Genomic DNA, 27,449 nt, shown 5'->3' on the forward strand with positions numbered 1-27,449 from the left:
TGTTTTTCTGTATTTTTTTTTCCAGCAGTCCTTCCCTGCCGCCTTCCTGCGGTTGCGACAGTCTGATGGCCAGACAGAGTGACAAACAGTCGGACGGACGGACAGACGGAGGGAGAGACGGACGGATAGACTGACTGACTGACTGACAGACAGACAGACAGTGGAGCTGTCAGACGTCGACCTATGCGCTTAATCAGAATCGGGTCTGTCGAAACTAAGGCGCCATTTTCAATTGTCCAACGTTGTCTGGGCCTAAATCCGAGTTGCCGGATTCCCGGGCTCTCGGCGCTGCCGGGTTGCCGGGTTCCCCGTTTACCAACTACCAGTTCCTGGTGTTGGCCAAATAAATGTCTTGCCTTCTTTCTTCTTTTGTTTCTCTGTTTGTCCCTCTTTCGGCTTTCACTCCGTGACTGCCGGCCGCCTGACTGCGTGGCCTTCCTTCTGGTGGCAGCCTTCGTGACTGCCTTCCTGCCTGCCCAAGTGTGTGTGTGCCCTGTGTGTGTGCCTGCATATTGCATTTATTTACATAGGCCTGGTCTGACTTTTGATTTTAAGCTCTTTGGCTCTGTTCGCTCTTCTAACTCAATTCCCTTTTCGAGGCCTTAGCCCTTGCAGCTGTCCCGGCGCCAGGTACACCTACTTCTACCTCTCTATGGGCATGTGTATGTACTGCGTATGTGTTGTGTATCCGTCGGTGTGTGGTTGAGTGTGGCTTTATGTATTTGCGGATGCATTTACGTGCTCTGCCTCCGCCTCTGCCTCTGCCTCTAGCCCGTTCTGGGTCTGTGTGGGTCTCCTGTGCGGGGATGCTCTCTCGGGTCCGTGACCATCACCACAGACGTGATGTGTGACTTTTGTTGCTTGAAGTTTCCGGATTATGTGGGCTGTGCCGACTGAAGTGCAGCTTGTTCTTTAATGCTTTAGAAAGTACTCTGCTCGGGCTTTTCCCTGCTCTAATGACATGCTGGCGAGAAGACTGCTCATTATGGTGGGTGCGGGGGAGATTAAAGAGCGTGACGATACCAAGAAAATGGGTATCGTATTGTATCCCTTCTGGAAACTTTAATCTCAATCGACATAAGGGTCGAGAGATCTCTTTGGGATCCCTCAATCTCCACGACTATCCTTCCGCGTTCTTCCCACTGATTGCCTTCAGACTGGCAAAAAATATATGGGGGGAAAATGCCTCGTCAACGATTTCGACCGCATTTCTGATTTGGCCAGACAATATTGCTCCTCCTCGTTTCGTTCCTCTTCGGTGGCACTCCAATTTGAAACGGCAATCAAAAGTGCAACGGAGGAAGACAATTTTCACACTTGGCATGAAAGAAATATATATTTTGCTTGGCAAATATGCTGACCCCTCAGAGCAAACAAGCAGCAGGCTGGAGAGAGCAGTGGCAGTGGCAGCAGTGGCAGTGGCAGTGGCACTCGTGCGAGGCGAAGGAAAACGTCATCATAAATGCCCCGAAATGGTTGCCAGAAGCCAGAAGATAGAAGATAGAAGACAGAAGACAGAAGAAGGCAGCCGCAACAGTGCAGCCAGGAGCAGCAATCAGAGGCGCCTGGAAATATGCAATGCGAAAAATCAACAGAACGAGGAACGACCCCAATTACCCTCGTTTCGGCTCATGCCAATGGTGAAGGGAGCGAAAAATCCCTGCATATTTACAGGCGTTTGCATGAAAATTTGTCACCTAGCAGAGCAAACACCTCCAAATGGCTCTCTCTGTGTGCGACTGTGTGTGTGACTGTGTGCCTGTGTGTGTGCGTGTGTGTGTTGGTGTGGCATGTAATCGAGCCTACATCTGTAGATATGCATTGCCTGTGCAACAAGAAGCCCCACAGTAATCGACACTTGGGCGAGGCAAACAGTTTGCCGAGCGAGCCGTGGCCTCGTTCTCGTGTCCGTGCGGCACTTCGTTGCCGTTCGGTGCGTTTGCGCCTACTGCCATGCAATTGTAGGGGCAAGGATGCACGGCTCGCCTGGAAATGAGCAGGCCCCCGATTGGTCGACGCCCGGCGTGGTCATAAAGTTTTCATGGCCGGACGGGATTGGTCCGGCAGCCGAGCACAGGGGCGGCTCCGAGTGCGCATGAGCGGGGAGCGAGAGCGGGGCCAGGATGCGCTCAGCAAATAGTAGGAGCGCCCCGCACTATGCTACAGTATTGTGTCACTTTTTGGACTATTTTCCACCGCCACGAGGGTTCGGCTCGTCCTGTCGTCTGGCGATTAAAGCTTTTCCTGGCGTTTTGCGCTTTGCGCGTGGTGAAAATCGGCTCGGGGAAGCACCGCTCTCGAGTGGTGGTGGTTTTTCCACCCATGCACATTTTTATGTGCCAACTAATTGCATTGGAATGTTCCTGTCCGCCGTCCTGTATGTCCCGCATGTCCTGCATGTCCTGTATTTGCATGCGCTCTTCGAATGTTTGACATTGATTGCATTTACAATTTGTATCAATGGGGCAGCATTCGATTCGAAAATTCGATTATTGAGAGCTTATGAATTCTTATGGAATTTTTGTCTTTATTCTCAAGGCAAATAATTATTGCCTGACCTGGGGCTGGATACATCCCACAGATAGATTCAAAGTCGCAGATTTAGAAGATCCCCCATTCTCGAACTGCGATCAAGATTTCGCTATTCAATTGGTTTTTTGCCCTGAAAGGGTTTTCCATTCAATTACAATTACTTTAGCCTTCATTTTCCATTCGAATGTTTCCACCCCAAGTAATACCCTTGGGCCCCAGCTTTTGTGGAGACTTTCGTATCCGTCTCGCTCTTGTTATGGCTCTCTCTCTCTTTCCCACTTCATTTACTTCGAACTCTACACGCAATTCGCCGCAATTCGCCTTGGCGGCAAAAGCTTTCATGCACTGCAAGAAAATGTTTATTAAGAGTCAGCAGGGAGAGAGCTTTCCCTTCTTGTCTGCTCCCGTTTTCAAAACAGAGACAAAAATGTTGTTTTATACAACAAAATAAATTTTAATTGCAAAAGAAAAAACCTAGATAACTTATTTACGCCAATAGCAGGACATTTAGCTTGTGCCTTTTTTTATGAATAATTTCTCTTTTAACTCCACCTAAAATTTGGCTTTGAAATAATTGCAATCATTGCAACAATACTTTACGTTTTCGTGGTAACAGCTGATGCAGCGCGATTAGGCTATCGATACATCGGGATAACATCCCTGTAACACATAATGTGTTCTGTGCGCTTAACAGCACTAAACTGTGCGCTTAACCACACTAAATTGTGCCCTTAACAACACTGAGCTGTGCGCTTAAAAGCACTAAATTGTGCGCAAAACAACACTAAATTATGCCCTTAACAGCACTAAATTGTGCCCTTAACAACACTAAACTGTGCGCTTAACAACAATAAAAAGGTGCGCCTAAGAGAACATGTGAAAAATAAACATTTCGATGACGAAAATTCGCGCCCACGGGAGCACCTAAAAGCGAATACCCAGCGCCTTGGCTCAAAACGCAAAAGTAAGTGAAAACCGGAGCCCGCCTGTTTCAGTGCATTGGCAAAAGCTATCTCGATTACTGCGTGGCGTGTAGAGATTCACTTGTTGCCATGCTTGGCGTTTGAGGCGAATTCGTCGACGGGCAACATGTTCGAGAGCGGCAGGGCCCAACCAGAATGCTGTTGCATACTTTTGGGGCTGGTTTTCCTACCGAAAATTCACGCATAAATCAACGAAAACAAGCCACGAAACTCGAGAAAAATGTATTTGAATATTAAGACCTTTCAATTGTTGGCCAGCTTACAGCATTTTCTGCCCCGTTGTTATTCCTCGGACTGCCTGGGACCTATATTACTGGAGGTGCCCCATCGTCGGTTCCTGGCAATCGTCGATTCGTACCTCGTTTCGCATTTGCCGAGATTTGCTTTGCTTTTGGCCAAAATACAGACAAGACATGTTGGCAGTGGCTGCTCTCCTTATTTGCCGGCTAAAAGGCTTCGGTTGTTGCCAGCACCTCGGGTGGCGTAATCGTCGTCGTCGTCGTCGCCGTCGTCGTCGTCGACGGCAGCTTCGTCCTTGTCGTAGTCGTCGTTTCCGGCGCCTCGTCGGCTGCCGCGAGGACTCGTGCAGTTGGCTAGGTTCGTGCTCGTTGCACAATTCGCCAGAGGATGGCCAAGCATCAGATTTTTTTCGGAATGCGTTAAGGATCAGTTTTGCGCGAATTACGGTTACGAAAGGTTGCTGACGACAAAGGGCCGGCGTCCAAAACAAACATTTTCCCAGTGCCAGTGCTCTCTACCAGAGCCCGTTCTCTTCACTGTGTGTCCAAGTGTTTTTTTTTGTCGTGACATTGAAGCGATTTTTTTTTTTCTGACTTGCCCTGAAGAATATTCTGAAAACACACCCACATATCGCCTTGGGAACTGACCTACGACAAGGCACTTTAAGAACGTAACTGACCTAAGTCACAAGGAAAAAGAAGCGAGCCCGACAACACTCGAAATACAAGAAACTTTTGCACATTTACGAGCCCGTTTACGAGTAGAGTGAATAGTTTTTAGAGAGATTAATATAGGAATAGAAGTAGGACTAGGACTAGGCATAGGCATAGGAGTAGAGACTCTTACTTTGAATTATCATATCAGTTGCAATCGCACAGAGATCGAACATCGAGAGAAGCCAGAAGCCAGAAGCAAAGGCAAAGGCAAAGTAAATCCCAATCGATTCGATCATTTCTGAACATCGCTCGCTTAAACGTTGAATGGTTGTGAACTGTAGTAAGCAAATAGTGAATTAGCAGCATATAATCTTCGTATACCTATCTATCCCATAGAGCATAGAGCATAGAGAGTAGAGCATAGAGCATAGAGCATAGTAAGCTAAGACCTAGCCCAGTCCATAGATCAGATTCCTTGAGGAATTGTGTTGCCCAGGGAAGATATAGTAGTACTGTAGTTTTCAATTGTCGGTGTCCAACGAAAATAGTGCCCACACGAACTGTAACTTTGTGTGAGTTTATTTTACTGTTTGAAAAATGTGAAAGAAATACGATCGAACATCGAAACATCGCAGAGCTCTCTTGAGTCCATAAATGGTAAGCGAAAAATCACCTCTAAATCAAACTAAGACCGATCCCTGTGAGATGCCCCCGTGGTTAACATGTTGCAGAGGACCTCCCGCCCCGCCCAGGACGACTATAAAAACAGATTGCCACAACGGGGCAGCGGCCATTGTAATCATTGTCCATCAGTCTCTATCGCGATGCGGCAGTTTGGGGCTTTGATATTGATTTTCTTGCCGCCTATTCGGCACTTCAGATTCAATTAAAATTTTCGGGTCTAAAATTGCTTTTTGCCAGTCGCTGGTCAAGTGCAACATCGGCAGAATTTCCCAGTCAGCAGGGCTGGTGGAGAACAGAAAGCAGAGAGCAGAGCCTTGCGACAGTTGCTAAACAAACGTCAATCCAAGCAATTTCAGAGTTGAATGCGTTGCATTCGACGGGGAGGAGTGGCTGGCAGTGCGCTGTGCAGTGCGCTGTGCCGTGCAGTGCATTGCGGAGAAGTGATTTTTGCATTGATCCGAGCCCAAATCTCAATCCTGTGAATCCCAAAATCTGTGTGAAGTGAATTGCATAAATGTGCAAGCTGTTCAAGTGATTTCGAGTGAAAGGCAATGGTAGAGGCAGAGGGCAGAGGTAAAGGCTCATCTGAACGATACGAGACGATGCGATATGTCTGGCTTCCGGCTTTGCAGAGCTCTTTCGTTCGGGGTGTTGCTGTTGCTGCTCCGTTTATCCGCCTGTTGTGCTATTTTGTTGCATACTTTGCTGCGTCATTAAACCAATTGACGAGCAGGAGATCGGCGTGGAGTGCGGAGTGTGGAGTGCGGAGTGCAGACGTGTTTATCATGGCGAAAATCATTCGAATATTTCATGTAATGCCCGGCGAGTGGCACTTTTGATTAGGCCGTCGAAAGTGTATTAAAAACCGATTACCATCTGGCTTTAACTCTTCTTTAATGCAGTGATTTTTTTGCTGGGGCTCAGAACAGAACAGTTTCATTAAAGGCCGCAGCGCAGCCAGTGGAAAAGTACACACAAAAGCAGTCGAACACAAAACGTTGACAAAAAGCATAAAACACACACAAAATGAAAATGATGCAACATGCAAAGAGCGGGCAAAAAACAGTCAAGGAAATAGCTACAATGTTGGTAAAAAAACCTGCGGACATGCTGGACTGCCCCACCGACAGACAGAGAGAGAGACAGAGGGACAGTCGGACGGACAGAGAGACAGTCGGACGGACAGAAAGACCATACAAATAAATACGCAGTCAAAGGCAATCAACGTCGGGGCCCCGACAGGTCCCTCTACCCCTTCCTCCTGCCGGGCTCGCAACTGTTCCCAGCCGATATTTGATTTGAAAACATTCCGGAAAACGCTGCCGGAGTGCTGCCGTTGTCCCTACTATGTATTTTGGAAAGCTCGTCAGCGGCACTTGGCTGCAAGGATCGCTGCAAACAAATAAAAATCGCCAGCCATTGGCAGCCCAACAATTACGATTCGATGCCAACATTTTGGCCATTCTGGCCATTCGGGCTGTGCTTCTGTTTTCCGGTTCTCTTTTCTTGTCCGCCGCTTTGTCACTTGATGTTTTAATTTGAAGGCAGGCGGCATTTAGTATTTTTGAAAGGGGAACCACAGCAAAATCCCAGACAGAATTCCTAAACGCCTGTATAGCCACTCACTTGATGGTTTCATTGGAAGCCACGGCTGGGAGGTCCATAGTTTATAGTTTGTCCATTCGTAGATCCAGTTTTGAGTGCAGATCGGTGCAGAAATACTCCCTACAGAAGGGAGTGGAGTGTTGCTCCCAGCCTGGGCGGGGAATGCCTGGAGAATAAGTGAAGGAAAGTCCAACTGTAGCCAGCTGTAAACTAACCATTCCCTACCGGGTTTTCCTTCTTTTTTTTTATAGCCATAAAGCTTTCCCGACCCACCCCCAGACCCAGAGCCAGACCCCAGACCCAGAGCCAGACACAATTTATGCTTCCCAAATCGAAATAGATGCTCCACCCACTCGTACTCCCGGCACCGGAGGTGAGTCATGGATTGCACTGTTCTCGTCCGACAATTAACACAGAGCAAAAAAAAACCCCCACACACGCCTTTGCTTCTGGTCAGGATCCCGAACAAGGGTCTGTTTCGGTTGGATGGATGCCATGCCCCCGAAGGCTGGGGCTTTGAGCGTCTGCAGCCGTATAAAGTTTAATGAGCCGCAATTAATCGTACATGACAACACTATAAAAACGTTTACGAAAAATTATGTCCTGTTTTCTGTTTTTTTTTTTTTTGGCCAGCCCGCCTCTTGGGATGTCTGTAATTGCTGGTGTCTTTTGTTGAGGATGTGCTCACCGTGAAGAGAGAGAGCCACTGAATCCCGAGTGAAGCGAGAACTTTATTTGTATTCCCTTTACAGCCCCTGGACTCCAGGATGTGGAGTGTGGCGCGTTTTAGGGGGCAGGATTCCCATTCCCCTTGCCAGTCCCATTCCCATATGCAGCCCCCTCGATCAATTTGTCATTGCAATTGCCTTTCCTAATTAACAATTTAAATAAATCGCACGGCGTTGCCAGCTTTTCCGTCGAACCAAAATGTTGCAAAGTGAATGAAATTTAATTGGAAATTTAATTGCTTTTGTGGTTGGAATGTGACATGAGCGCCCAGCTTTTTCTACCTGTGCATGGGCCCCTCTTTACACTCCTACACTCCTACACTCCACTCTCCATCCTTCACTCTCCACCACTCTACGTGGATTTTTTACCGCCGTTGAGGCTCTTAATTTAGACGTGTCCATTGCTGTCCATTGCTGTCGCTTGGCTTTTGTTGTTTTAATTATTTGCGGTTATATTTATTTAAATATTTACCAATTCAATTAGGGTGACAGTTTTTGTGCCTGCCCCCAGCGACTGGCCCAGCGACTGGCCCAGCGACTGGCCCAGCGACTGGCCCAGCGTTGTTGCATGCCACACATCATCATAATGGAGCTTTATCTGGGATTGAGCTGCTTTGAAGCGGGCCCCACAAATAATTTCAATTAATATAATGTCATATCTGACAAATAGTATCTGCAGACATCGCTCCCAGAGATCTGTGGGGGGTGGGGGGTGGTGGGCAGGGGGCAAAACCTTGCAGACAGTTTGAGCTTTTCTTTTTCTATCTTTCTCTTTGGAAGGTAGTTTTTCTTTTGGCTGGCTGCGTGCCAATTATAAAAGTGATTTCGCTGTAAGCTGCACGACCCAAGGCGCAGACACAAGACTGAGGCCAGGACCCAAACTCAGACTCAGACTGAGACTGAGACTGAGACCCCGACCCCGACGTGGGGCACACATGAAGCTCACTTCCGTCAACGGGAAGTCATAAGACGTATGAACTTGTCGCCATTGCCAGGAGAAAGAAGCCAAAAGCAGAGCTGGAGCTGGAGCTGGAGCTAAAACTGGAGTTACAGCCAAGATGAAGTTGAAGTCTCTCCCTCTCCCGCTCCCTCTCGCTGTCTCTGGCTGTCTCTCTGACAGATTCCTCTGTTTGGTTTGGGCCAAAGAAATGCGATAAATTGAATGACTGACGACGCAGTAAATACTTTTCAGACATGCCCGGGATGGGTAGGAAAATCACTTGGATCAATTTCCACTTCCACATCCACAGCCACGTCCACGTCCACACACGACGCGACACGACAAATTGCGCGTGGTTAGATTTTTCTTTCTCAGCTCTCGTCCTCTATATCCTTTCTAGTTTGACATGTGTACCCATCCCTGCCCCCGCGAGAGGGCGGGATCCGGGGAGAACCGGATCCCTGACGAGGTGTGAATGGCTAAGCTGTCAGCTTGGCTGGCTGGCTGGCAGGGAAGGGCAAATCATGTCTCGATTACCGGGACAGTGCAGCCCTCAAAAGCGCCTCTCAAATCCCAAATTTGGCTTCCTCAAAAGAACAACATAATTACGCCTATCTCTGGAGAGCTGCCTCCTCGTTCTCTTGTGTGCCCCACACACACACACACACACACACACACATTTCAATTTGCCGCAGATCCGCTGCACTCATCCGCTTATGGACGCACCGCGGCGGCCTGTCTGCACAAGGAACACACTAATTTAAATGCATAAAAACTTACTCAAGCGTTGATTGTGTTTGCCCAGAGTCTCGTTTCATAATTTTTGCACAAATTGCGGTTTTGCAGGCAACGAAAAGCGAACGGCAGCAGCACCAGCAGCAACCGCCAAATGCTTTGCCAACTAATAACATATGGGAGTTCCCTGAGTCGGTGTTCCAACACGACCTTAAGATACCCCTTGCCCTGTAACCTCCATTTATTGTGCCCAAAGATCCGTGGGGTCCTTCAAAATAGCACAGACTCTTTGGAAACTAGCGGGAATCGCTATAGATTTTTTGGCGGATTGGTTTATAATATTTACATCTATAATTAGAAAAATGGTATACTTAAGAGTAACACACCCATATTTAAATTAAATATTTGGTTTTTAAATACAAGCATTGGGAAATTAAACATAATTTACTTTATTTCTATATTTATACATTTTTTCTATTTTGTATTCTATATTTCAATATAAGTGCATTAAAAGTGCATTATTTTTGAATACGGCCCATATTTAATCTCTCAGCCTTGTTCTGGTTATCGAAAATCCCAAAAAGTTACGAATTGGCTGTGAAATCCAATCCCAAAAGTGCGTGATTCGGTTTTCGCAAATCTTAAGCCAGCGATAGCACAAAAATAAACATTTTTAATAGCGGGTAATAAATATAAACATATTCGCTGGTGTTTTAAGTTTATATGTTTGAAATTTTATTTATTGGAAATTTAAATTCAATTTCTTAATACGTTCAAAGCATTTATTTCCAATAACATCTCAAATAAACCAAAACCATAACCACTGAAATATTTTAATTTTCAAAAGAAAAATCAGATTTTTTCATCCAGTGAAACATCGACAAACTATTCGGGAATAAAACATTATAGATACAGAAAAAGTTTCGAGGCCAGGAACGTACAGATTTCAGTTCGTATGAATATTTCGAAAATCGTAATCGCAACAAAAGCGGATCATGGAATATACAGCCACAGAACACTGTAAAATAAATATAATACAATAAAATTTGCAGATTAAAATGTTTCATATTTAAAAAAAATGTATTTTTCATTAAATATTGAATATGAATTGAATTAACAAATATATTGCATTGCTATAAATATATAAATCCAAGAGTCTCTTTTGGGCCTTTTATGGCGTCGAAGTGGCTTATGAGGCGATATACCCGTATGCTCTCCACGGGGGTACCGGGTATCGAAATGAGCAACTCTAGCCCCGCACTGCCCCTGGCAGCTCTCAACTTCTATACATGTGTAAAATTTTACACCACATCGACGGGGGCCAGTGGGGCAGCGGGGGGATGCGCGTCATTCGTTAGCCAGACGAGGAGGCTGCAGAGTGCAGGGAGATGCGGGAGCGGGAGCGGGAGCGGGTCAGTCGTTGGCCATTTTTGTTGCCAACTCGACATATTTCAATCACGTAAATATATTACGTAAACATTTGCTTTGCTTTTCGCACACAATTACGGAGGGCGTCGACGGCAAAGGGGGGCAGGGCGGGGCCAGCCACCGCAGGAGCGCCAGGGGCAGCAGCAGCAACAGTGGCAGGAACACAAATTTCAATTTCAATCTTTTTATGCATCACACACTCCACGGTCCAGGGTCCACGGTCCATAGTCCACTCCCTAACCCTGATCCTGGCCCTGGGTAGGCGAAGGGCCAACACCACCCCGCCCCCGCTTCAACCGCCTGCCGCACTGCCTTTTACTCTCCCGTAATATTCATAATGGATTTACCAATATGGTGAGCAATTTTTATTAATGCAACCGACGGAGGCAGCCTGTGCCGAGTGGTCAGCGGTGGCGACCCCATCTACTCGGCTAGAGACCTCTCTATCAACACGAAAGGAGGCGGCGGCTGTTTGACCATGGCCCGAACACATGTCTGCATGAGTGTCTATCCATGTGTGTGTCGGTGTGTGTGTGAGTGTGTAGGTGTGTGTGGGTGTGTGTGGGTTAAATGGGCTTTTGGCTTTTTGATCTTTAAATGTTTGTACAACGCTTTGATGTTCATATGGTGACCTGCAATCTGCTTTCGGCCTTCTCTGCTCTCTGCTTTTTACGCTGCTTCTCTTTTTTTTTTTTTTTGCCTTCTTTCTGCTTTTCCTGTGTACAATTTTCTTTGGTTTTCCTGCGGGCTGCTGGTTGCAACAGTTGGGGCGAAGGCAGCTTTAAAATAGACACAAAATCCATTGAAAACTCGTAGAGACGGGGGACCGGGGGGACGGGGGGGACGGGGAATGGCGGAATCTTTGCCAACAATATTTACACCTCCATTACACCCAATCAACGGGGATGGAGGGGAGGGAAACAGCAAGGCATTCAGCAAAACTGAATAATGATCAATTGATGGCGTCAAACTTTGCCCACAGCTTCCGCACGGCATCCCGACAGAATCCTCACAGAATCCTCACAAAGGAGACTAAGGACTGGCTTTTGAAATTAAGTGGATTTCTTGGGCCCCGCTGACAGCTAGACTTCATAATAATCAATGCGGGGACAGATAAGGCGATAATAAGTTTGCCGTGACGCTTACGCAGACGCTGACGGGGATAAGGACGAGCACCTGCCCGGCCGCAGGATGGCCTCGCCTTGATGTGGGTTGGCAGGCGCTGAAATTTGCCCGGCAAGCGCCAGGCCGGGGCATTAAAGAGCAAATTGGAGAGCGACTGTCCCGTTCCGGCATTTAATAATTGAAATATTTGCATAATTATTAAGAGAGTTCCAGGAGAAATTTCATTAAATTTTCGGATTGGATCCACGAAATTCTATAAAAATCAGACAGGCGTATAATCTCCCTGGAAAGCGGGAAAATGAAAAGTTTCTAGCTCTTGAGAGCCCCGGGAGAGGGGTGTACGGGTGTACGGGTGTACGGGTGTACGGGCATGGGAAAAAGAAATAAATAAAACTATAAAAGAAGGAGAAGAGCTGTCGGATGGTTTCGTGTGGGAGTCGCCACGGACTCCTCGTAGACCCAGAGCCAGCGCCAGAGCCAGCGCCAGAGCCATAGCCAGACCCAGACCCAGAGTCGGGAGTCAAGAGCAACGTCGTCGGCGTCGGCGGCGGCGGCGGCGTCGGCAAGGCATATGAACATACAAAATATTCCCTACAAAGGAGTTGATTACACAAAGGAAAATTACGACGAATCATTTCCGCTGCTTGGCTGCTTACACGCCCAGCGAGTGTACCGTCCGGACCCCTTTTCCCCCCTTTGCCTCCTTTGCCTCGGTTTCCTCCGTTTCCTCGTTTCGTTTCCCCGCCACCCACTTCCCTGTCGGGCGGAGTAGGGTCGAGCCATTTGTTAAACGGCTGCAAAAACAAAGCCCCCAACAGTCGCAGCCGAAACTGAGATAGCTGGAAAAAAAGAAGGCCCAGAAGAAAAGCCTAGCTTCAGGGGCCGAGGCTTTGGATACCTTTTAACGATGGCATTCGGCCCAAAAGTCCCAGGATAAGCGTAAGCGATTAGTATTACCAGATTATCCCACGTCCCAGTGTTTTCTCCGAAGAGGTTCCACGGGAAAAAGAGGCGAACTGACTCCGAAATATCATACAAATATAACAGATCAAATAGTGGCTGCAGGAAGCGCTTGAAGCGATAGTTCCTCGATATTTGGCCTCCCGCCAGGGGGCTGGTAGTCCAACGACAGCCAACAAAATGGCAGACAAAAAGAGAAAAGAGTCAAGCGCGTAGGAGTAGTGCCCCATTGGTTTTGGCCAAAGCACACCGAGCAGCGTACTGTGCCCCAGAACCAGATCGAGGCCGCGACTTCTACAGTTCCCAAAGTTCCCAAAGAGTCAGGCTTGGAAGTCGGGAGACTTGAAGACCTCAGAGATCATCTGGTTCTCGCACTGAGAGCCGAGAGAGCGTAGCAGCCAGGCCTGTTGGATATCAGTTGGGCCCACGTGGGTTCCAGCCCTAGGAGACAGGCGAAGAAGACTGCCCTCTCGCCATTCTACGAGGCAACCAGAGGTGTCCCATCTAGATCTGTGGGTGTGTAACGTACAATTTAATCGTCCAGGAAGTCACTCAAATGCAGGCTTACCTGGTCCCGGTGATCGTTTTCTCGGCCAGAGGCAAAGAGCGGGACTCATTGATGTCCCTGCAACTTGGCTGCCTGAAAGCAGGGTATGGATTCTGATGGATTCTGAACTCCCGCGACAGGTTGAAAACTTACCCAGCCGGCACTGAGAGCTCTTCGTCTGGATTTGGCCACAGGACCTCCTAGTCGCGAGTGGTGATCGGTGGCCCTTGTGTTTCTGAGTGTCTCTGGGTCTTGTTTGGCCGCTTCAGTCCTCTGGCTTTCTAGGAAGTCCAGGATGGGGCTTCACTCTTTCGCTTCCTGGCCTCCCATTGGGTTGGCTTTCTTCGGGCCACCAGCAGGGGCCTAGATTAGGTCTAGCCTTCACCAAATTTTATTCAAAAATGAACTAAGTTTTTGATGAATATTTTCCCTCAAACTCAAATCAGCTAACATATATTGTAAATGTGATAGAAATCTCTTCCAGTTCAGCTGGAATGTACTAGTATTTTCTCCAGTTATTTTGCTTTATTCCATTTTTTTCGGTCCAGGTTGGCCGGACTTAAAGTCGGTCTTGGTCTTTGCTCCTGCGGCTTCTGCGTGGCGTCACATCAACGTTGACAACATTTTGGGGCCCACATAAATTATATTTAATTGAAATTCTTTCGGAAGCCAGCGAGAGGGGCGTGGGGTGGGGGGTGGGAGGGGAAAATTAGCGGCAGAGAGGCCGAAACAGACAGCGCACAACTTTCTTAAACTCATAAATTGCTCGGGTGTCAGGGCATTAGCAGGAGGAGGAGAAGGAGGAGGAGGAGGAGGTCGGTCGGCGGGTCAGGCTCCAACGTTCGCGGACTTGTAAACGTCAACGATCGTCTAATGTTTCCATGCGTCATAAATTTCATTGAAAAGCGCTTCCGTTGCGCCATTTTCAGACGTTTTCCACCTGTCCTGTCCTGTCCTGTACGTCCTGTCCCGCCCCAGTCCGCCGTGGCTTCGTGCCTGCCTTTGGCTTTTCCTTGTGGGGCGCACACATCCTTGTACTCGTACTATAAAATGCATAAGGGAAATGAATTGCTTTACGAGCAACCGCAGTCCCAAACGACGCTTCGTCGAGTAGGAGCCTTCGTCTCCGTCTCCGTCTCAGTCTCCGTCTCCGTCTCCGTCTAAGGAATATGCCACTGTAAATCAACACCCAGGACACACACACACACACACACATACAGCTACTCGAGCACACACCCACACGTACATAAATAGTTGCGGGCGTCCGTGTCGGTGTCCGTGTACGGGTCTGAGTCTGGGTCCGGGTCCGGGCCTCGCATTCCGTAGGCGTTTATAAGCTGTCGAAAGTAGTTAAGCGTTTTTCATAATTTATTTATGACCGCCCCCGTGGAAAAGGGAATCGCATTTAAGCATGTTTCATATTAAGTGCGCACAGTTTATGGCTCAGTCGGCCATAAAGAGGGATTAGGCCAGCGATGGAGCCCAGCAATGGCACACTATGCAAATCGGGGCCGGGACCCATAAAGAGCCTCTCACACGAGACTCTCTCTCCGATGAGACTTTGGCCGGAGTTTTCCCTGAGATTTCGCACACAATTAGAGCACTGCAGCGCCACTCATTGGCAAACAGTGATCCATAGTCCACAATCCGCAATCCACAATCCGCAATCCGCAACTTTTGGCTACTAACACGATTATAACATTTGCTGCAAATAAAACTCCGGCAGAAACAAACTTGCCCCGAAAACGGAAAACTTTAGCCGGGAAACTACTTACGGGTGCGAGTACGGGTATGGGTACGGGTAGGGTGGTACGGGGGGTACGGGGGTACGGGTATTGGTGGAAACTTCCACCTAACCGACTGCCAATTGGAGTTGTTAATGAAATAATTTCTTACAAGTTGCCCACGAAAGTGAAACTCAGCGTTTAAGTTGTGCGGCTGCCAGGGTTGCCAGGGCGCCCAGGGCAGCCGATAATTTTGGCATAGATTCGTACTCGAGCCGTGCCTGGAGTCCACCTAGAGAACAACACTCGAGAGCTTTTGGCCACATTTATTGTGTAAAATGTAGCCTGGCCCCCGGTCGCCCGCTCTCTTGGAGTCCTTGGAGTCCTTTGTGCATTTGTGCTTCATTATGCGCAACTCGTTTTTGTTTGACTTGGCCAGAGACGGGGGACTGGGCTTGGGCGGGCTCGGGCTCCGGCTCGGGCCAGAAAGTCTAAACAAATTTTCTTTTCTTGCCCTGCACTCAGGCTGTCCGTCCGTCCGTCCGTCCATTCGCACTCATCAGTAGGGCAGGGACTGGGACAGGGACAGGGGCTCTCAAGTCTGCCGTTTCGTGCCATTGTGCGCTTTGTTTAATGTTATGTAAACTTTTGCTCTATGGACGCCACTTCTTCCCTGGTGTTTCTATCTATTCAGCCATTCATTTCAGCTCTGACTGCTCCTTTTTTTGGGCCGTAGCAGGAGACGGAGCAGGATCCGTAGCCGGAGCAGGACGGTACTTCGGTACATCACTCCAAAAACCACCTACACTTAAAGGCTCTTAAAGTTGTCTGCAAATTGAGTCATTTGCCTGCACTTGTGGACCCCAAACCGAACCGAACGGGGCGGGGACATGGGACATGGGAATGGGAGATCCTGTTGTCAGGCTTCAAGCCTCCGCAATTTCTGCCAAACTGACAAATTTTTCAGTCCGCTGATTCCGCCAGGCCAAATGATTGATGACTTTTCAATATGGCAACCGCATCAGCCACAAATGTAAATATTTCCCCCTGGGGAACACGGCCCCTTATCGCGTTCCGGGCCGTGGTCCTGGTCCTGGTCCTCGTCCTGGCCCCAGTACTGGCATCAACTTGAGCACTCAATCGTGGATTACATGCGTTTTATTTATGATTTTCTTCGCTGGTATTACAGAATGTTTTCCCTTTGGCTTATTTTTATTGTCATTTACTGTTGGTTTTTGGATCAGGATGAGAGAGCGAGAGGGAGAGAGCGAGAGCGAGAGAGATTCCCCCCTCCTTTGGGGTGGGATTTCGGTTTCGATTTTGTTGCCTTTACTTTTCCCCCGCTCCTCGCTCCTCCTTTCTCCTTTCTCCTTCCGCCTGACGTATTTTTCGTTCCAACTTTCCGTTGGGGCAACTTTTCTATGCGCAACTTTTGGCTGCTGCTGCTGCCGCTGCCGCTGCCGAGTGGCAACATTTAATTGCTCAGAAAAATATTCTCCGAAAAAAAAGAGAAAAGAAAAAACGATGGAGACGAAATACATAATAAAAATGTTGTCAATTGTTGTATTTTATGATGTTGCTTAAAAGTTCTGGCCAGGAAGGGAGAGAGCTCAGAGCTCGGACCCAGCACTTGAACAATTTGTTGTATTTTCCATTTTGTTGTCAGCTGAAGTTTAGTTGAAAACTTTTTACACTTTCCAGGGACCGTAGGGGGGGGGAGTCTGCAGCAGAGCGGGAGAGCAGGACTCTGATCGGATGAGATGTACATACTTTGCATAAGCCGCCCAAAATTAAAGCATTCATTCGGAATGCAGGTCACCGATGAAAGCATGTGTTGGCTCTAGGCCTTCTGCACTTTCCTTTTGTGCACAGTTTTTCCAACCACTGGCCAAAAGAGAATGTGGATAAGTGCCTCGACAGCCAGATACCCAGTAGCATAGTGGCGGAGCTGCAGGGCCAAAGAGAGAGCTGCTCAGACTGTGCCTGGCATCTGGGATCTGCCTCTAGGCAGGCATAATGAACATCAAATGAAATGGAATGCTTTGTGAACAAAAATTACCATTTGACCCAAAGCTCCCTGGCATGTGTGCCAGACAACGCGGAGAAAAACTCCTTATGGCCGCTTAAAGCGCATTAAAGCCCATTCCATTCTCATTTTCATTTTCATTTTCAGTCGCGCTTTCCCGGAGAAAGAGCGCGCCCGCTGCTTTAGATTCTCATTTGTTGTCGCTGTCTGTTTTCGCGGACGGCGATTGCTACACTGATATTTGTTGTTTGCTCGCTGCACTTAATGTAATTAATTTTAATTAAAATCCAACGGGAGCATGCAACAAAAAAATTTGCCACAGTAATGAGCACAAAAGTCTCTCTTCTCTGTGGGTGCCTGTCTGTCTATCCGTCTGTCTGTCTGTCTGTCCGTCTGTCGAATGGTGAACTTGCCACTGCCTCTCGCTTTGCCCCTGCATCTTGCTTTGCTACCCTCTCCTTTGGTGGCATATCTTTTCGCGCCTGCAACGGAGTCGCGGGATAAAAAACGCAGAGTTCCTTTCAGCGAGCGCCTGACCGCCCTCCCGCCCGCCTGCCTGCCCGTCGGTGGGCTAGGCGCAAATAGAAACAGACACAGATGGGGAGTCCTAGTGTGAGAGTGTGAGAGTGTGTTTGGTTAGCTGCTGGCCCGTAAACTCCCGTTACAACTACGATGAAGCGTTTGGCAAACATTTTAAAGTTGCCATTTAAATGATGTAGCACTCGGCTCTCGGAGCGCCCTCCGTAGCGGCCTGCATCCGGGGGGCCAGATCGAGAGCAGCAGGCCAAACACAGGCAAATGTATGCAAATAGTCGAGCAAATATGATTGCGGATTATGAAACACTGTCAATATGGCCAATAATTGTGGAAAATAATTTCCCAACAAGAGCTAAATCAATGCGACTCGAGGAAAATCCCATCTAGCGAAGAATAAATGCAATTTCATTCATTTCAAATGTCATTCAAACCATAACCACTGGTCCTAAATATTGTACATACACTCAAGGAATGGAAATTCCAAATAGTTGATCAAATTTGAATTATCTCTGGTTTATCAGCCATAAAAATAGTACTTCTGAGGGAACACTTTCGCGTAAAAACAAATTAGACTTTCGGAAAAAAAAGCTCCACGAATAGGCAATAGTTTTTCTTTGTGGGAAAATGCAGGATTTGTTTAGTAATTCCTTGAAATTGCACTTAAGGAATAATTGTTTTTTTTTTTATTTATCTATTTTTGTATTTATTTTTTTTTGTATTTATTTATTTATGTATTTATTTTTTTTTGTATATATTTTTTTTTGTATTTTTTTTTGTTTTTTAGATTTTTTATTATTTTTTTATTAATTAATTTTTTATTTATTTTTTTTGAGATGTTCTTTTTGATTGGATATTTTTAAACACACTGCCTTGCTCCGACACCAAGATTGAAAATATTTCTCTATTCTGAAATTCTATTGAACACAGATATCAATCGGCCTTAAAGTATTGTAGGTTTTGCCTACCGTCTGGAAAATAGTGAGCTATCAAATGCAAAATTAATCATAAATTACAATATATATTGTATCGAAGTTCTGGCTTTCGAAACTCCCGAAAAGTCGAAAAGTTATGTGCAAAATCAAGCATACCTCTAAAGAATTGTTCGTGGTATATTTTGTTGCTTTTAGAGCTGTCAGAAGTTATAATTGTTGTGGTCAGTAAATGTTGAGATTCTTCGCAGTTTCAAAATAGAACCCCCTTATATTGTTTTTGCACTCTCGTTCCCGCGTCGGAGTCGCACACCCTGTATTTATGTTGTTTTCGGGAACCACGATTCCCACAGATCAAACCTCTGCTTACCTTCTGAAACTACAAGTTCTAAAGGGTTTCTAGAGGGTTCTCAGAGAAGTTTATAAAGTTCAGCCCAGATTTCAACCAGCAGCACTCCAAGGCCACCTTTAAGAATAGAACAGATTCTTGGAGGAATGGTAATACTTTTCCATTGCATTTTCCCCTCGGGACAAAAGCGCAACAAATTCTTTTCACTTTTTACACAATTTACGGCAAGGAAAACTGATTACAAGGACCCCAAAGACACACACACACACACACACACACACACACACAAACACACACACACATGCACAGAGGCGCCCACATGTGCGACAGACAGAGAAAGAGACAGAGAGACAGAGGGACAGACACACAATAGAGACTTTTTCTACGCCCCATTTTGACAATGAGGCAGGTCCTAAAATCCAGCCTCTTCTTTCGCTTCTTTCGCTTCTTTTAGCCGGCAGCTGCGTTGCACTTTTGAGCGCCGCTTTCTGTGCTATAAACAAATAAAAAGCTGCCTGCCGCCCCAACCTAGAACGGTATATGCACATATATACTGGGAGCCTTTATTTTTCAGTGTGTTTGCCTAGACATTGCATTTTTACCTCCCATATACCGATTCACGCGCTGTTGCACAAAGCAAAGTCGGCGTTTCCTGCCTCAGAAGGAGGCAACCTTCTGCTGGGGCCTCAATTGCTGGGCCACGTTTCGCTGGCTTCTCGAGTTTTTCCCCATTTCGCCATGTGGGTAGAAGCGGCGCGTCAAATAAATAGAAAAATGTTGCACGTGGCTGGTAAAAATTTAAATAAATCAGAGCCAGAGCAAGCGAGTGTGCCAGACAAAGGCGGGGCAGGCAGGAGAGGCCAAGAAAAAGTTGAAAAAGATTCAAGTCTGCATTTTGGTGCAGTTTTTAAAGCAGCAAACGGCAACGGCCACGAGGACAGAGAAGCCGCAACAGAGGCGACAGCTAAAGCGACTCCTCAAATCCTGTTAACGAGACAGCAACAGCACAAACACAGATACAGATACAGACAGACACACACAAATGGAGGGCACAAGGAGCAAACGCACATCACATCCGTCACAGCGCAGACACAAACCCACCGCAGGCGTTAACTAGCGTGGACACAAACACGCAGCAGCACACCACCAACAACGAGGGCCAGGAGCCAGGAGCCGGCCACGTCCTTCGAGTACCCTGGACGTCCCAGCAGGAAGGGCTCTGGACTCTGCAGAGTCATCATACCCTGCCCGCCTGCAGGGTACCACAACAACGGGAATAGTTTAAGCTGCCGCTGCCGTTGCCGTTGCAGCTGTGGCGAGAGATGATAGGTGGAGGAGGTCTAAAAACTGAAGAGTTTATAAAATTAACATCGTCATGACATTCAAGCAGACGTCGGCACCGGCTCTGGCACCGGCTCTGGCTCTGGCACTGGCTCTGCACACGACGCCGCTTGGCAGGAGTCCTGGAAAATCCTTTGAGCACGTTGTTGCTGCTGTTCCTGCTGTTGCTGCTGTTGTCGCTTTGCATTTGCATGGGAGCTGGTCTGATTTGTGTGTATGTCTCGTGTCGTGTTGGCATTTGTCGTTACAAACTTAATTAATGTTATGCAGAGGAGGAGGCCACCCCCCAGCCTCCACTCCGACTGGGGTGCTCTTGACTTTTGTCAAGCCAGGCAAAAATGTGCAGCCACGATGAGGCCACTGCCAACTGCAGTTCTAAGGACACGCTGTCAGCATCAGCTGACGTTTGGGGCTGGGTTTCCCTTTTTGGGACGGGACGGGGAACGGGGGGAGGGGGATTGGGGGTGGCGATTAATCGGTGGTGGAACCACAATTGATGTATCATTTTACATCGTTTTCGATCGGCTCCAAAATCCATCGCCTGGCAACGCCACGGCAGTCCCCCCCTTGGCAATCCTCTGCAGCTTATGACAACTTCAGGGCCTTGGCAAAGTTCACTCCAGAGCCGGGAAGAGCCTCTTTGGGCTGCAATTTCGTTAATGCTCATGCTGCTTGCCCGATTTTCAGTTTACAGTTTACAGTTTACGGTTATTGTTGACAGGACTCTCAGGAAAGAGCCAGCCAGCTTGCCAGCCTGCAAGCCTTGATTGTTTACCCGTGCCGGTGCTCGTGCTCGTGCTCTTGCTCTTGCTCTGCTCCTATCCACTTGTTTGCTATTTGACTTAATTTAATGAAAATGTTGCAACCTGCAATTTACAAAACTAACGCCAACAAAACTTGAGATTGTTTACCCGGAGGGTCCCTCGTTCTTCGTCTTGATGATGATGATGATGCCTCTGGCACTAGAACGTCTTCGGCAGCTTCTTCGACTGGGCTTCTGGGATGCGGGCTCTCAGTTCTAAGTACATATTCCATCCGGAATGCTGCTGCTGCTGGCTGCCTGGCTGGCAGGATGAAGAGAAGTCAAACAAACGAATGCAAAAGGTTTTTTAACTGCCCCAAGTAGTCGTCGAAAAATGTGCTTAAGTGGCAAAAGACCAAGACGGAGGCGGACCCTTAATTATGCTGATTGCATTGCAGGAATATACATACATATGTCCTTGAGTGGCTCGTATATCAAACGCATAACACAACTCAATCGACAATCGACAATCGTTCAATCGTCAATCGTAAAGCTGATCATTCATTCCCTTCCTCTTTCAGGTCTCCCTGCCGGTGGTCGTTGCGCTGCTTCACTGAAGCGCTGGGCTCTCATCCCCCACATCCTACATATATGCGTCACTAATTTGCAATGATGAGTTATCAGAAGGGTAAGTTACCTGTGCCTGTCCAGGACACATGCCAAATGGCTGGCCATTTGCTGTAGAGCCTTCCAGGACCACCACCCGCACAAATGCAAGGCCTGCTCCTGGGCCTTCGGGTCAATCAATTTATACAATATAGTATATACCATAGTATGTGTGTGTGTGTGTGTCTACACTCTATGCTCGATGGCCGGTAATTCTTTATGGGATTGGCCCCAAACCAAATCTCTGCCACAATACAATTTACAGTAAATCAAGTAGAAAGCGAATTTACGCGGGTCATTCTCAAACAATTTGCTAGAGCTGCCCGGACAACGGACAACGGACAACAAAAGATAAAAGTGCGTTCAAGCATTAAAAAAAGAGCCCAAAACAGACCAAAATACAGATACAGATACAGACAGACAGACACAGCAGTCGGGTAGTTGGGAAAAGTTGCACTAACAAGCTGAGGAAACATTTAGAGGGTTCATGGAGCGATAGAATCGAACAAAGGAAAATGCTGCATACTTTTTGGGGGTTGGCCAGTCTGCCGCCTAATGAGCTGCCATGAATCGGCATGAATTGGCGGCACCATTGAGCCCGGGGAATGGGGCATGGGGCATGGACTTGGGCTTGGGCTCGAGCTTGGGCGGATGCGGGAGATGATGCCCTGCCAACTAGTTTCAAAATTAATTGCCACCAGTTTTTGTGTGTTGTGTTGGCCAGTCGAAAAACGCGGCCAGTGGCTTAGGCCAGGCGTTGAGTTGACTGTCGGAACAATGTTGTTTTGCTGCTGCTCGATGCCAGCGGCTGCTGCTGTTGCGCCGTTCAATTAACTTGTGCGACAATCCAATCAAAAGTGTATTAAAGGCCCGTTTACGGCCATTGCCGGATCCGAGATGCGGCCACGAGGCCATTTTCCATAGCCCGTTGCTGTCGATAACAGCAATTACATAAATGTTTTTATGGCAATAGGCGTGTGGGGGAGGTGGGGAGGTGTGGGAGCTGGCTTGCACTGCCTACAGAGCCCCATCCATGCCCACAATCGGCTAACCAAATGCGATTTAATGGGCCTCCGTCGAAACAGCTGCAGTTCATTGTGGCGGGGCAAGCGGCAGGCGGCAGGCGGCAAGCGGGTGTAGTGGTATTTTTCCCATCGAAATATCCGCTGTAAAGGACTTTGCAATTAAGGCATAAATTCACATTATCACGCATACGACATGTCGGACAGAGCCCTGCGGAAAAGAGGGGCCAAGTGGGATAGAAACCAGCAGGAACCGATGAAAACTGTGGATGCACCAAAACTGGCAATGGAGGCCCTTTCTTTATTAATCGATTAGTCGGAAACCTCTGAATGACTTCAAACCCCAAAAAGTAAACGCTGAATGTTTCTGGCCAGCTCCAACGATCAATAAATGCTGCACCGATTGAGATCTTCTTCCCAGCATTCCTGCCATAAACATCTCCAGGCAACGCTGCCTTATTCCTGGTCTAATTTATTTATCTACTTGTAATATTTAATAAAAATGCCCCAATTGGTTCTGGAGACACACATACGCCTGGCTGGAGCACAGGTCCTTCGCCTCGATTCGGGCAATCAGAATTTTTATTTACATGATTGTGCGAAGCCTAGGGCCACGCCTCGTCTCCGTCTTCGGGCGGGACACGTGCTTGGCTGGCAGGCCCTCGACACGAACTATATAAATAAAGAAATCCCATCCTCCGTCGCCCCATGCCCCATGCCCCTTTCCCCCGTCGGAGACTGGTAAAACTTTTCCAATTTTCCCCTTTTTATCGTAAATTACGCACAATTCAATATTTGGCCTTTTTACTGGTGTTTCCCCATCTCCCCCTCTCTCAGGTCTCTTGTGCCATGTCTCTGCTGTTGTCTGCCTTTTTTCTGCCTGAATGGTTCCACCGTCTGGCAAGAGGGGGATTACCGGGTGGATGGGGATGGGGCAAGACAATTTCTTTTCTTTGTTTTTGCTATTTTGCTATTTTTTGTGTGTCTCTTTATCGTAAATAAGAAATCTCATACGTGCCTAGGCCTGGGCACAGAGAGGGCCGCCCCTTGGCCGCCACTCATTTGCTTTATGAATGGAGCTAAAGTTAGTTTCACTTTTGTTCCCTGCCTAATCGAAATTGGTTTCCTCGGCCCGGCTCACAAGTGTAATGATTGTTTTTCTATGCGTGTGGTAATTTATTTAGCATTATTTATACTCGAATCCAGAGAAAGGGATGCGATGCGATGCGATGGCCAGGGAAAGTTTTCGCAAAACTATTGTGCTCGTATTTATCATGGCTCAGCGAAAGTTGTGCCTGAGTTCAGTGAGGTCGAAAGGTATTTAGCTGGATTGGCAATGGCCATGGAACGAAGGAACAAAGGAACAAAGGAGCCAGGGAGCAAAGGGAGTGTAGTCAAAGATGGGAAATTGATTTGAAAATGGATCTTCAATTGATCTAAGCTGAAGGAGTGCAGGGCTGCAGGACTGCAAGATTGTCATGGCTGCTGCATACAAAATCAGTGCATGACAACGACCTCAACACGTCTCTGCAGCACAGACAACCCTAGAGCGAGGGCCTGTGTGCGCCCAATTGTATGCAACGGCCCGGCCTTTGTGTCAAGATTTTTATGCCGTTCATGGCACGCAAACGTGTTCACAAAAAAAAAAGGAAGATAGGAAGGAAGGAAAAGCGAGAGTCTAGAGTAGACCCGAAAAAACACAGGCACGAAGGGCACGGGGGGGGGGGGGGGGCTAGTAAATTGAAAGACACCGAGGCCACACAGAGACGACAGAGGCGTACTCTACTCGTCCTAGACGGACCAAACTGATTCAATTAAATCAGTCCAATTGAAGCCACTGACGAAATGTGCGGAGCGAGCCGATGCGATGTGTGCGTGTGTGCATGGAATACTTAAGCTGCAGACAGGCCGCATTTACTGCAGTGTGTTGTCCCCAGACTCTTGTTTAAATTTCAGCTTAAAGACTGGGCGAAACTTCATCATTATCGTCTGAAGGGGGGGGAAGGGGGCGGCTCCAACCTCCAACTCCAAACTCTTTACGGCCAAATGTTGCCCTGCTTGCGCGCAAAAAGTTGTCGCAACGCATTTTATACAAATAACTGAACATTTTGTTTGTGCCACACTTGCGCGCACACAATTTTTTAATGTCTCGACGGTTTTTGCCACATGTTCGCATCGAATCGGAGTGGAATCAGCGAACCGGCCAACAACACCAGTAGCGGGGGAAGGGGCAGCGGTAGGGGCATCAGCGGCAGGGGCAATTGGAGCTTTTCCCTGCCGGGATCCCGGATCCTGTGACTTTTGTCGCGTATCGTATTAATATCTCAATTTATAGCAATTTATAAAAATATGAAAAACGTTCAAGCGGGTGGAAAAATCTGTATGCGATTGTGGGCTGCCCGGAAATACAATTTAAATGTGCCTTTTTTTTGTTGTTTTTTTGCTTTTTTTGGTTTTTGTTGTTTTTGCCAACGATGCTAACGAAGCCAATGGTCGAAGCGGTTACACCCGGGGGAATGCATCGGCTCGCTCCCAATTTAAATGGGGTTTCAACTTTAATATAGATTGCGATTCAAATAACGTTAGGTACTCACATTTTAGGAAATTATTCAGCCGGGTGCGGGACGGGCCGGGGCGGGACGGGGACGGGGCCCACTGTGCGGAAGAGGGAAAACTTTTTGGCACCCAAGCATTTTGCTCTGTGTGAAAATCACTCAAAATTGTGTTTAACTAAGCGTAAAAATTATAAGCAAATTAATTTGCACAAATCACAGCAACAACAGCAACAACAACAGCAGCAACAACAATAGTTGCCTGCCTTGCTGCAGAAAAGTTTTATGAAACAATCAGGCAAAGGCAGCTCTCTCCGACACTCTGGTTAGGTCTGGCCTCGGATCCGGTCCGGCTCCATCTCCATCTCCATCTCCATCGCCATCGCCATCTCGTGTTCCTCCTCCTAAGCCCTTGGCCTGGCCCAAAACAACTGACGCGGCAGCAAAGGCAACCAAACGAAACGTTCAGGAGGTTTGCAGGGGGAACGGTTCTGGTTCCTGGTTCCTGGGTCTGGTTCCTCGGTCTGGGTCTGGGTCTGGGTCTGGGCCTGGTTCGGGGGCGAGAATATAACCGACAATTTATCTGCATAAAAGCGCAGTGTGCAACTTTGACGTGGATGTCTGTCCTGATGGGGATTGATGGGTGTGGGCTCGGAAAAACTTTGCTGCCTCCTCCTCCCCTCCCCCCCCCCATCTCTGTCGCCCTGGTGGGAAATTTAATGCCCGTCGAGATACGTATTCGAATTAAAGACTCGACGATCAGCCGACACGGGGGTGCCACTTGCAGCAAATAAATATTTCAATCAATTATTTTATTAAGTTGGGCAAATCGCCCCAAAGTCCCCAACAACCGCAATATTTCCAACCCCTCACCATCGGACAGACACAATTAAAACTTAGAAACAACACAAATGAAACACCCTACGTAGTAAACGAAACAAAGGCCTGTCGACCCCAAAGATATCCCTCACTTGGATGGGGTCTAGCCTTAAAGAAAGGTCTGTAATGTGGCTGTAGAGCTCCAAAGGTTCCAAAGGATTTTTTTTAATGGGTAGCAGGACTCTCTCTCTCTCTCTGTCTTTTTGGTATCACTGTTGGCCCAAGGTATAGATTGATTTGTGGGGTATTTTTCTGGCCTTTTTTTCAGGAGACTTAGAAAGATCCTCTTTCCTTTCTTTTTTTAATGAGAATCTAATAATATTTTCTAGCTATTCCCTTGCCGCACCGCTCTTCCATTACTCTCCCTCTCTCCCTCTCTGTACAAACCGTTTTGGAACCCAATACTCCCCCGATATTCTGCGATTGCTGGGCATACTTAATCATTGCCGTCATTAATTTGCATACAACAAAAGGCGCTAACGGCAAGAGATGTCCTCTTGAAAAGGGTCTCTCTCTCTCTCTCTCTCTCTCGCTATCTCTCACGGTCAGCCCGAGGGGGTGGTGCCGGGGCTACTGCCAGACTGCAGAGAGGTGGAGAATCTTTTGGAAATTTTTAATTGCCATCAAACGAGTAACATTCGAAGGAAAACTTGCTGGATTTTCCAAGTCAATTGTTGGTTTTCCATTTAGAAAAATCAACAATGAGGCGCTGGAGGAAGTCACATGTGGCAGGGATTTCTGACGGATGGACGGACGGACGGCGCCCCAGGCGTAGGCAGAAGCACCCAAAATTTCACAAATTTCTGAAATTTCACAAATTTATGCCTTGACTTGGCAGCAGCCTCATTAGAGGCAGGAAAGGGGGGGAAGTGGGGTGGGGGGGCTGGGGCGGAAGCGTTGCCATTTGCATTTTGTAAATTGTTGCCAACACAGGGCTGAAATATTTGACAAGGGAGGCGTGGCCGGCGCACAATGCCGCCTGGCATTGTCTGCGTTTAATTATGGGCACAAATAAATGTCTATCATTTTGGGTTGTGTGGTCCAGATGCCCCCTGGCCCGTCTTGAGTTATGCGGAGAGTTTTAATGAGCTATTGACATTGCGGGTGGGCGGATGGGGCGGATGGGTGGCGGTTGGGTTATCCTCTGGAATCTTTGACAGTTCTGCAACTAATCAAAGCTTGGCTATAAGTTCCAGGACCTGCTTGGGCATCGATTAATCTGGCTTTAACGAGGGCTTAGCCCAGCCCGCCCTTGAATCGGGTGGAAGGCCACCCCAATTAACGCCCCAATAATTAAACTCAATTAATGACCGAATGACCAGTCATCTGGAGCAGTGAGAACACATCAAAGCCAACAGCCAGGCAACTGCATCTGTCTCTAGCTCTCTCTGGGGCCGCCACCCGCTAACAACTTCATTTGTCTCCTGTTAAGTCCCCGTCTCCGCCTCCGTCCACGTCTCCGTCCACGTCCACGTCCACGGGCTTAGCAACGCAAAACTCCACTCCCTGACAAACTCCT

At 47.7% G+C, this 27,449-nt stretch overlaps 1 protein-coding gene across 1 annotated transcript in view; it reads left to right on the top strand.

The window, feature by feature from the left end:
• The first annotated feature begins 4,061 nt into the window (after positions 1-4,061).
• The window catches only part of LOC26533890 (putative uncharacterized protein DDB_G0291608), a 57,468-nt gene continuing 34,080 nt past the window's right edge, over positions 4,062-27,449 (top strand). Inside the window, exons 1-2 of the mRNA XM_033381510.1 lie at positions 4,062-5,068; positions 21,393-21,499. Of these exons, the coding sequence (XP_033237401.1) occupies positions 21,481-21,499 (19 nt within the window). The 5' untranslated portion in view covers positions 4,062-5,068; positions 21,393-21,480. The remainder of the gene's footprint in view (positions 5,069-21,392; positions 21,500-27,449) is intronic.

Source organism: Drosophila pseudoobscura, chromosome X (genome assembly GCF_009870125.1).
Source record: "Drosophila pseudoobscura strain MV-25-SWS-2005 chromosome X, UCI_Dpse_MV25, whole genome shotgun sequence".
In the NCBI taxonomy this organism is placed as follows: domain Eukaryota; kingdom Metazoa; phylum Arthropoda; class Insecta; order Diptera; family Drosophilidae; genus Drosophila; species Drosophila pseudoobscura.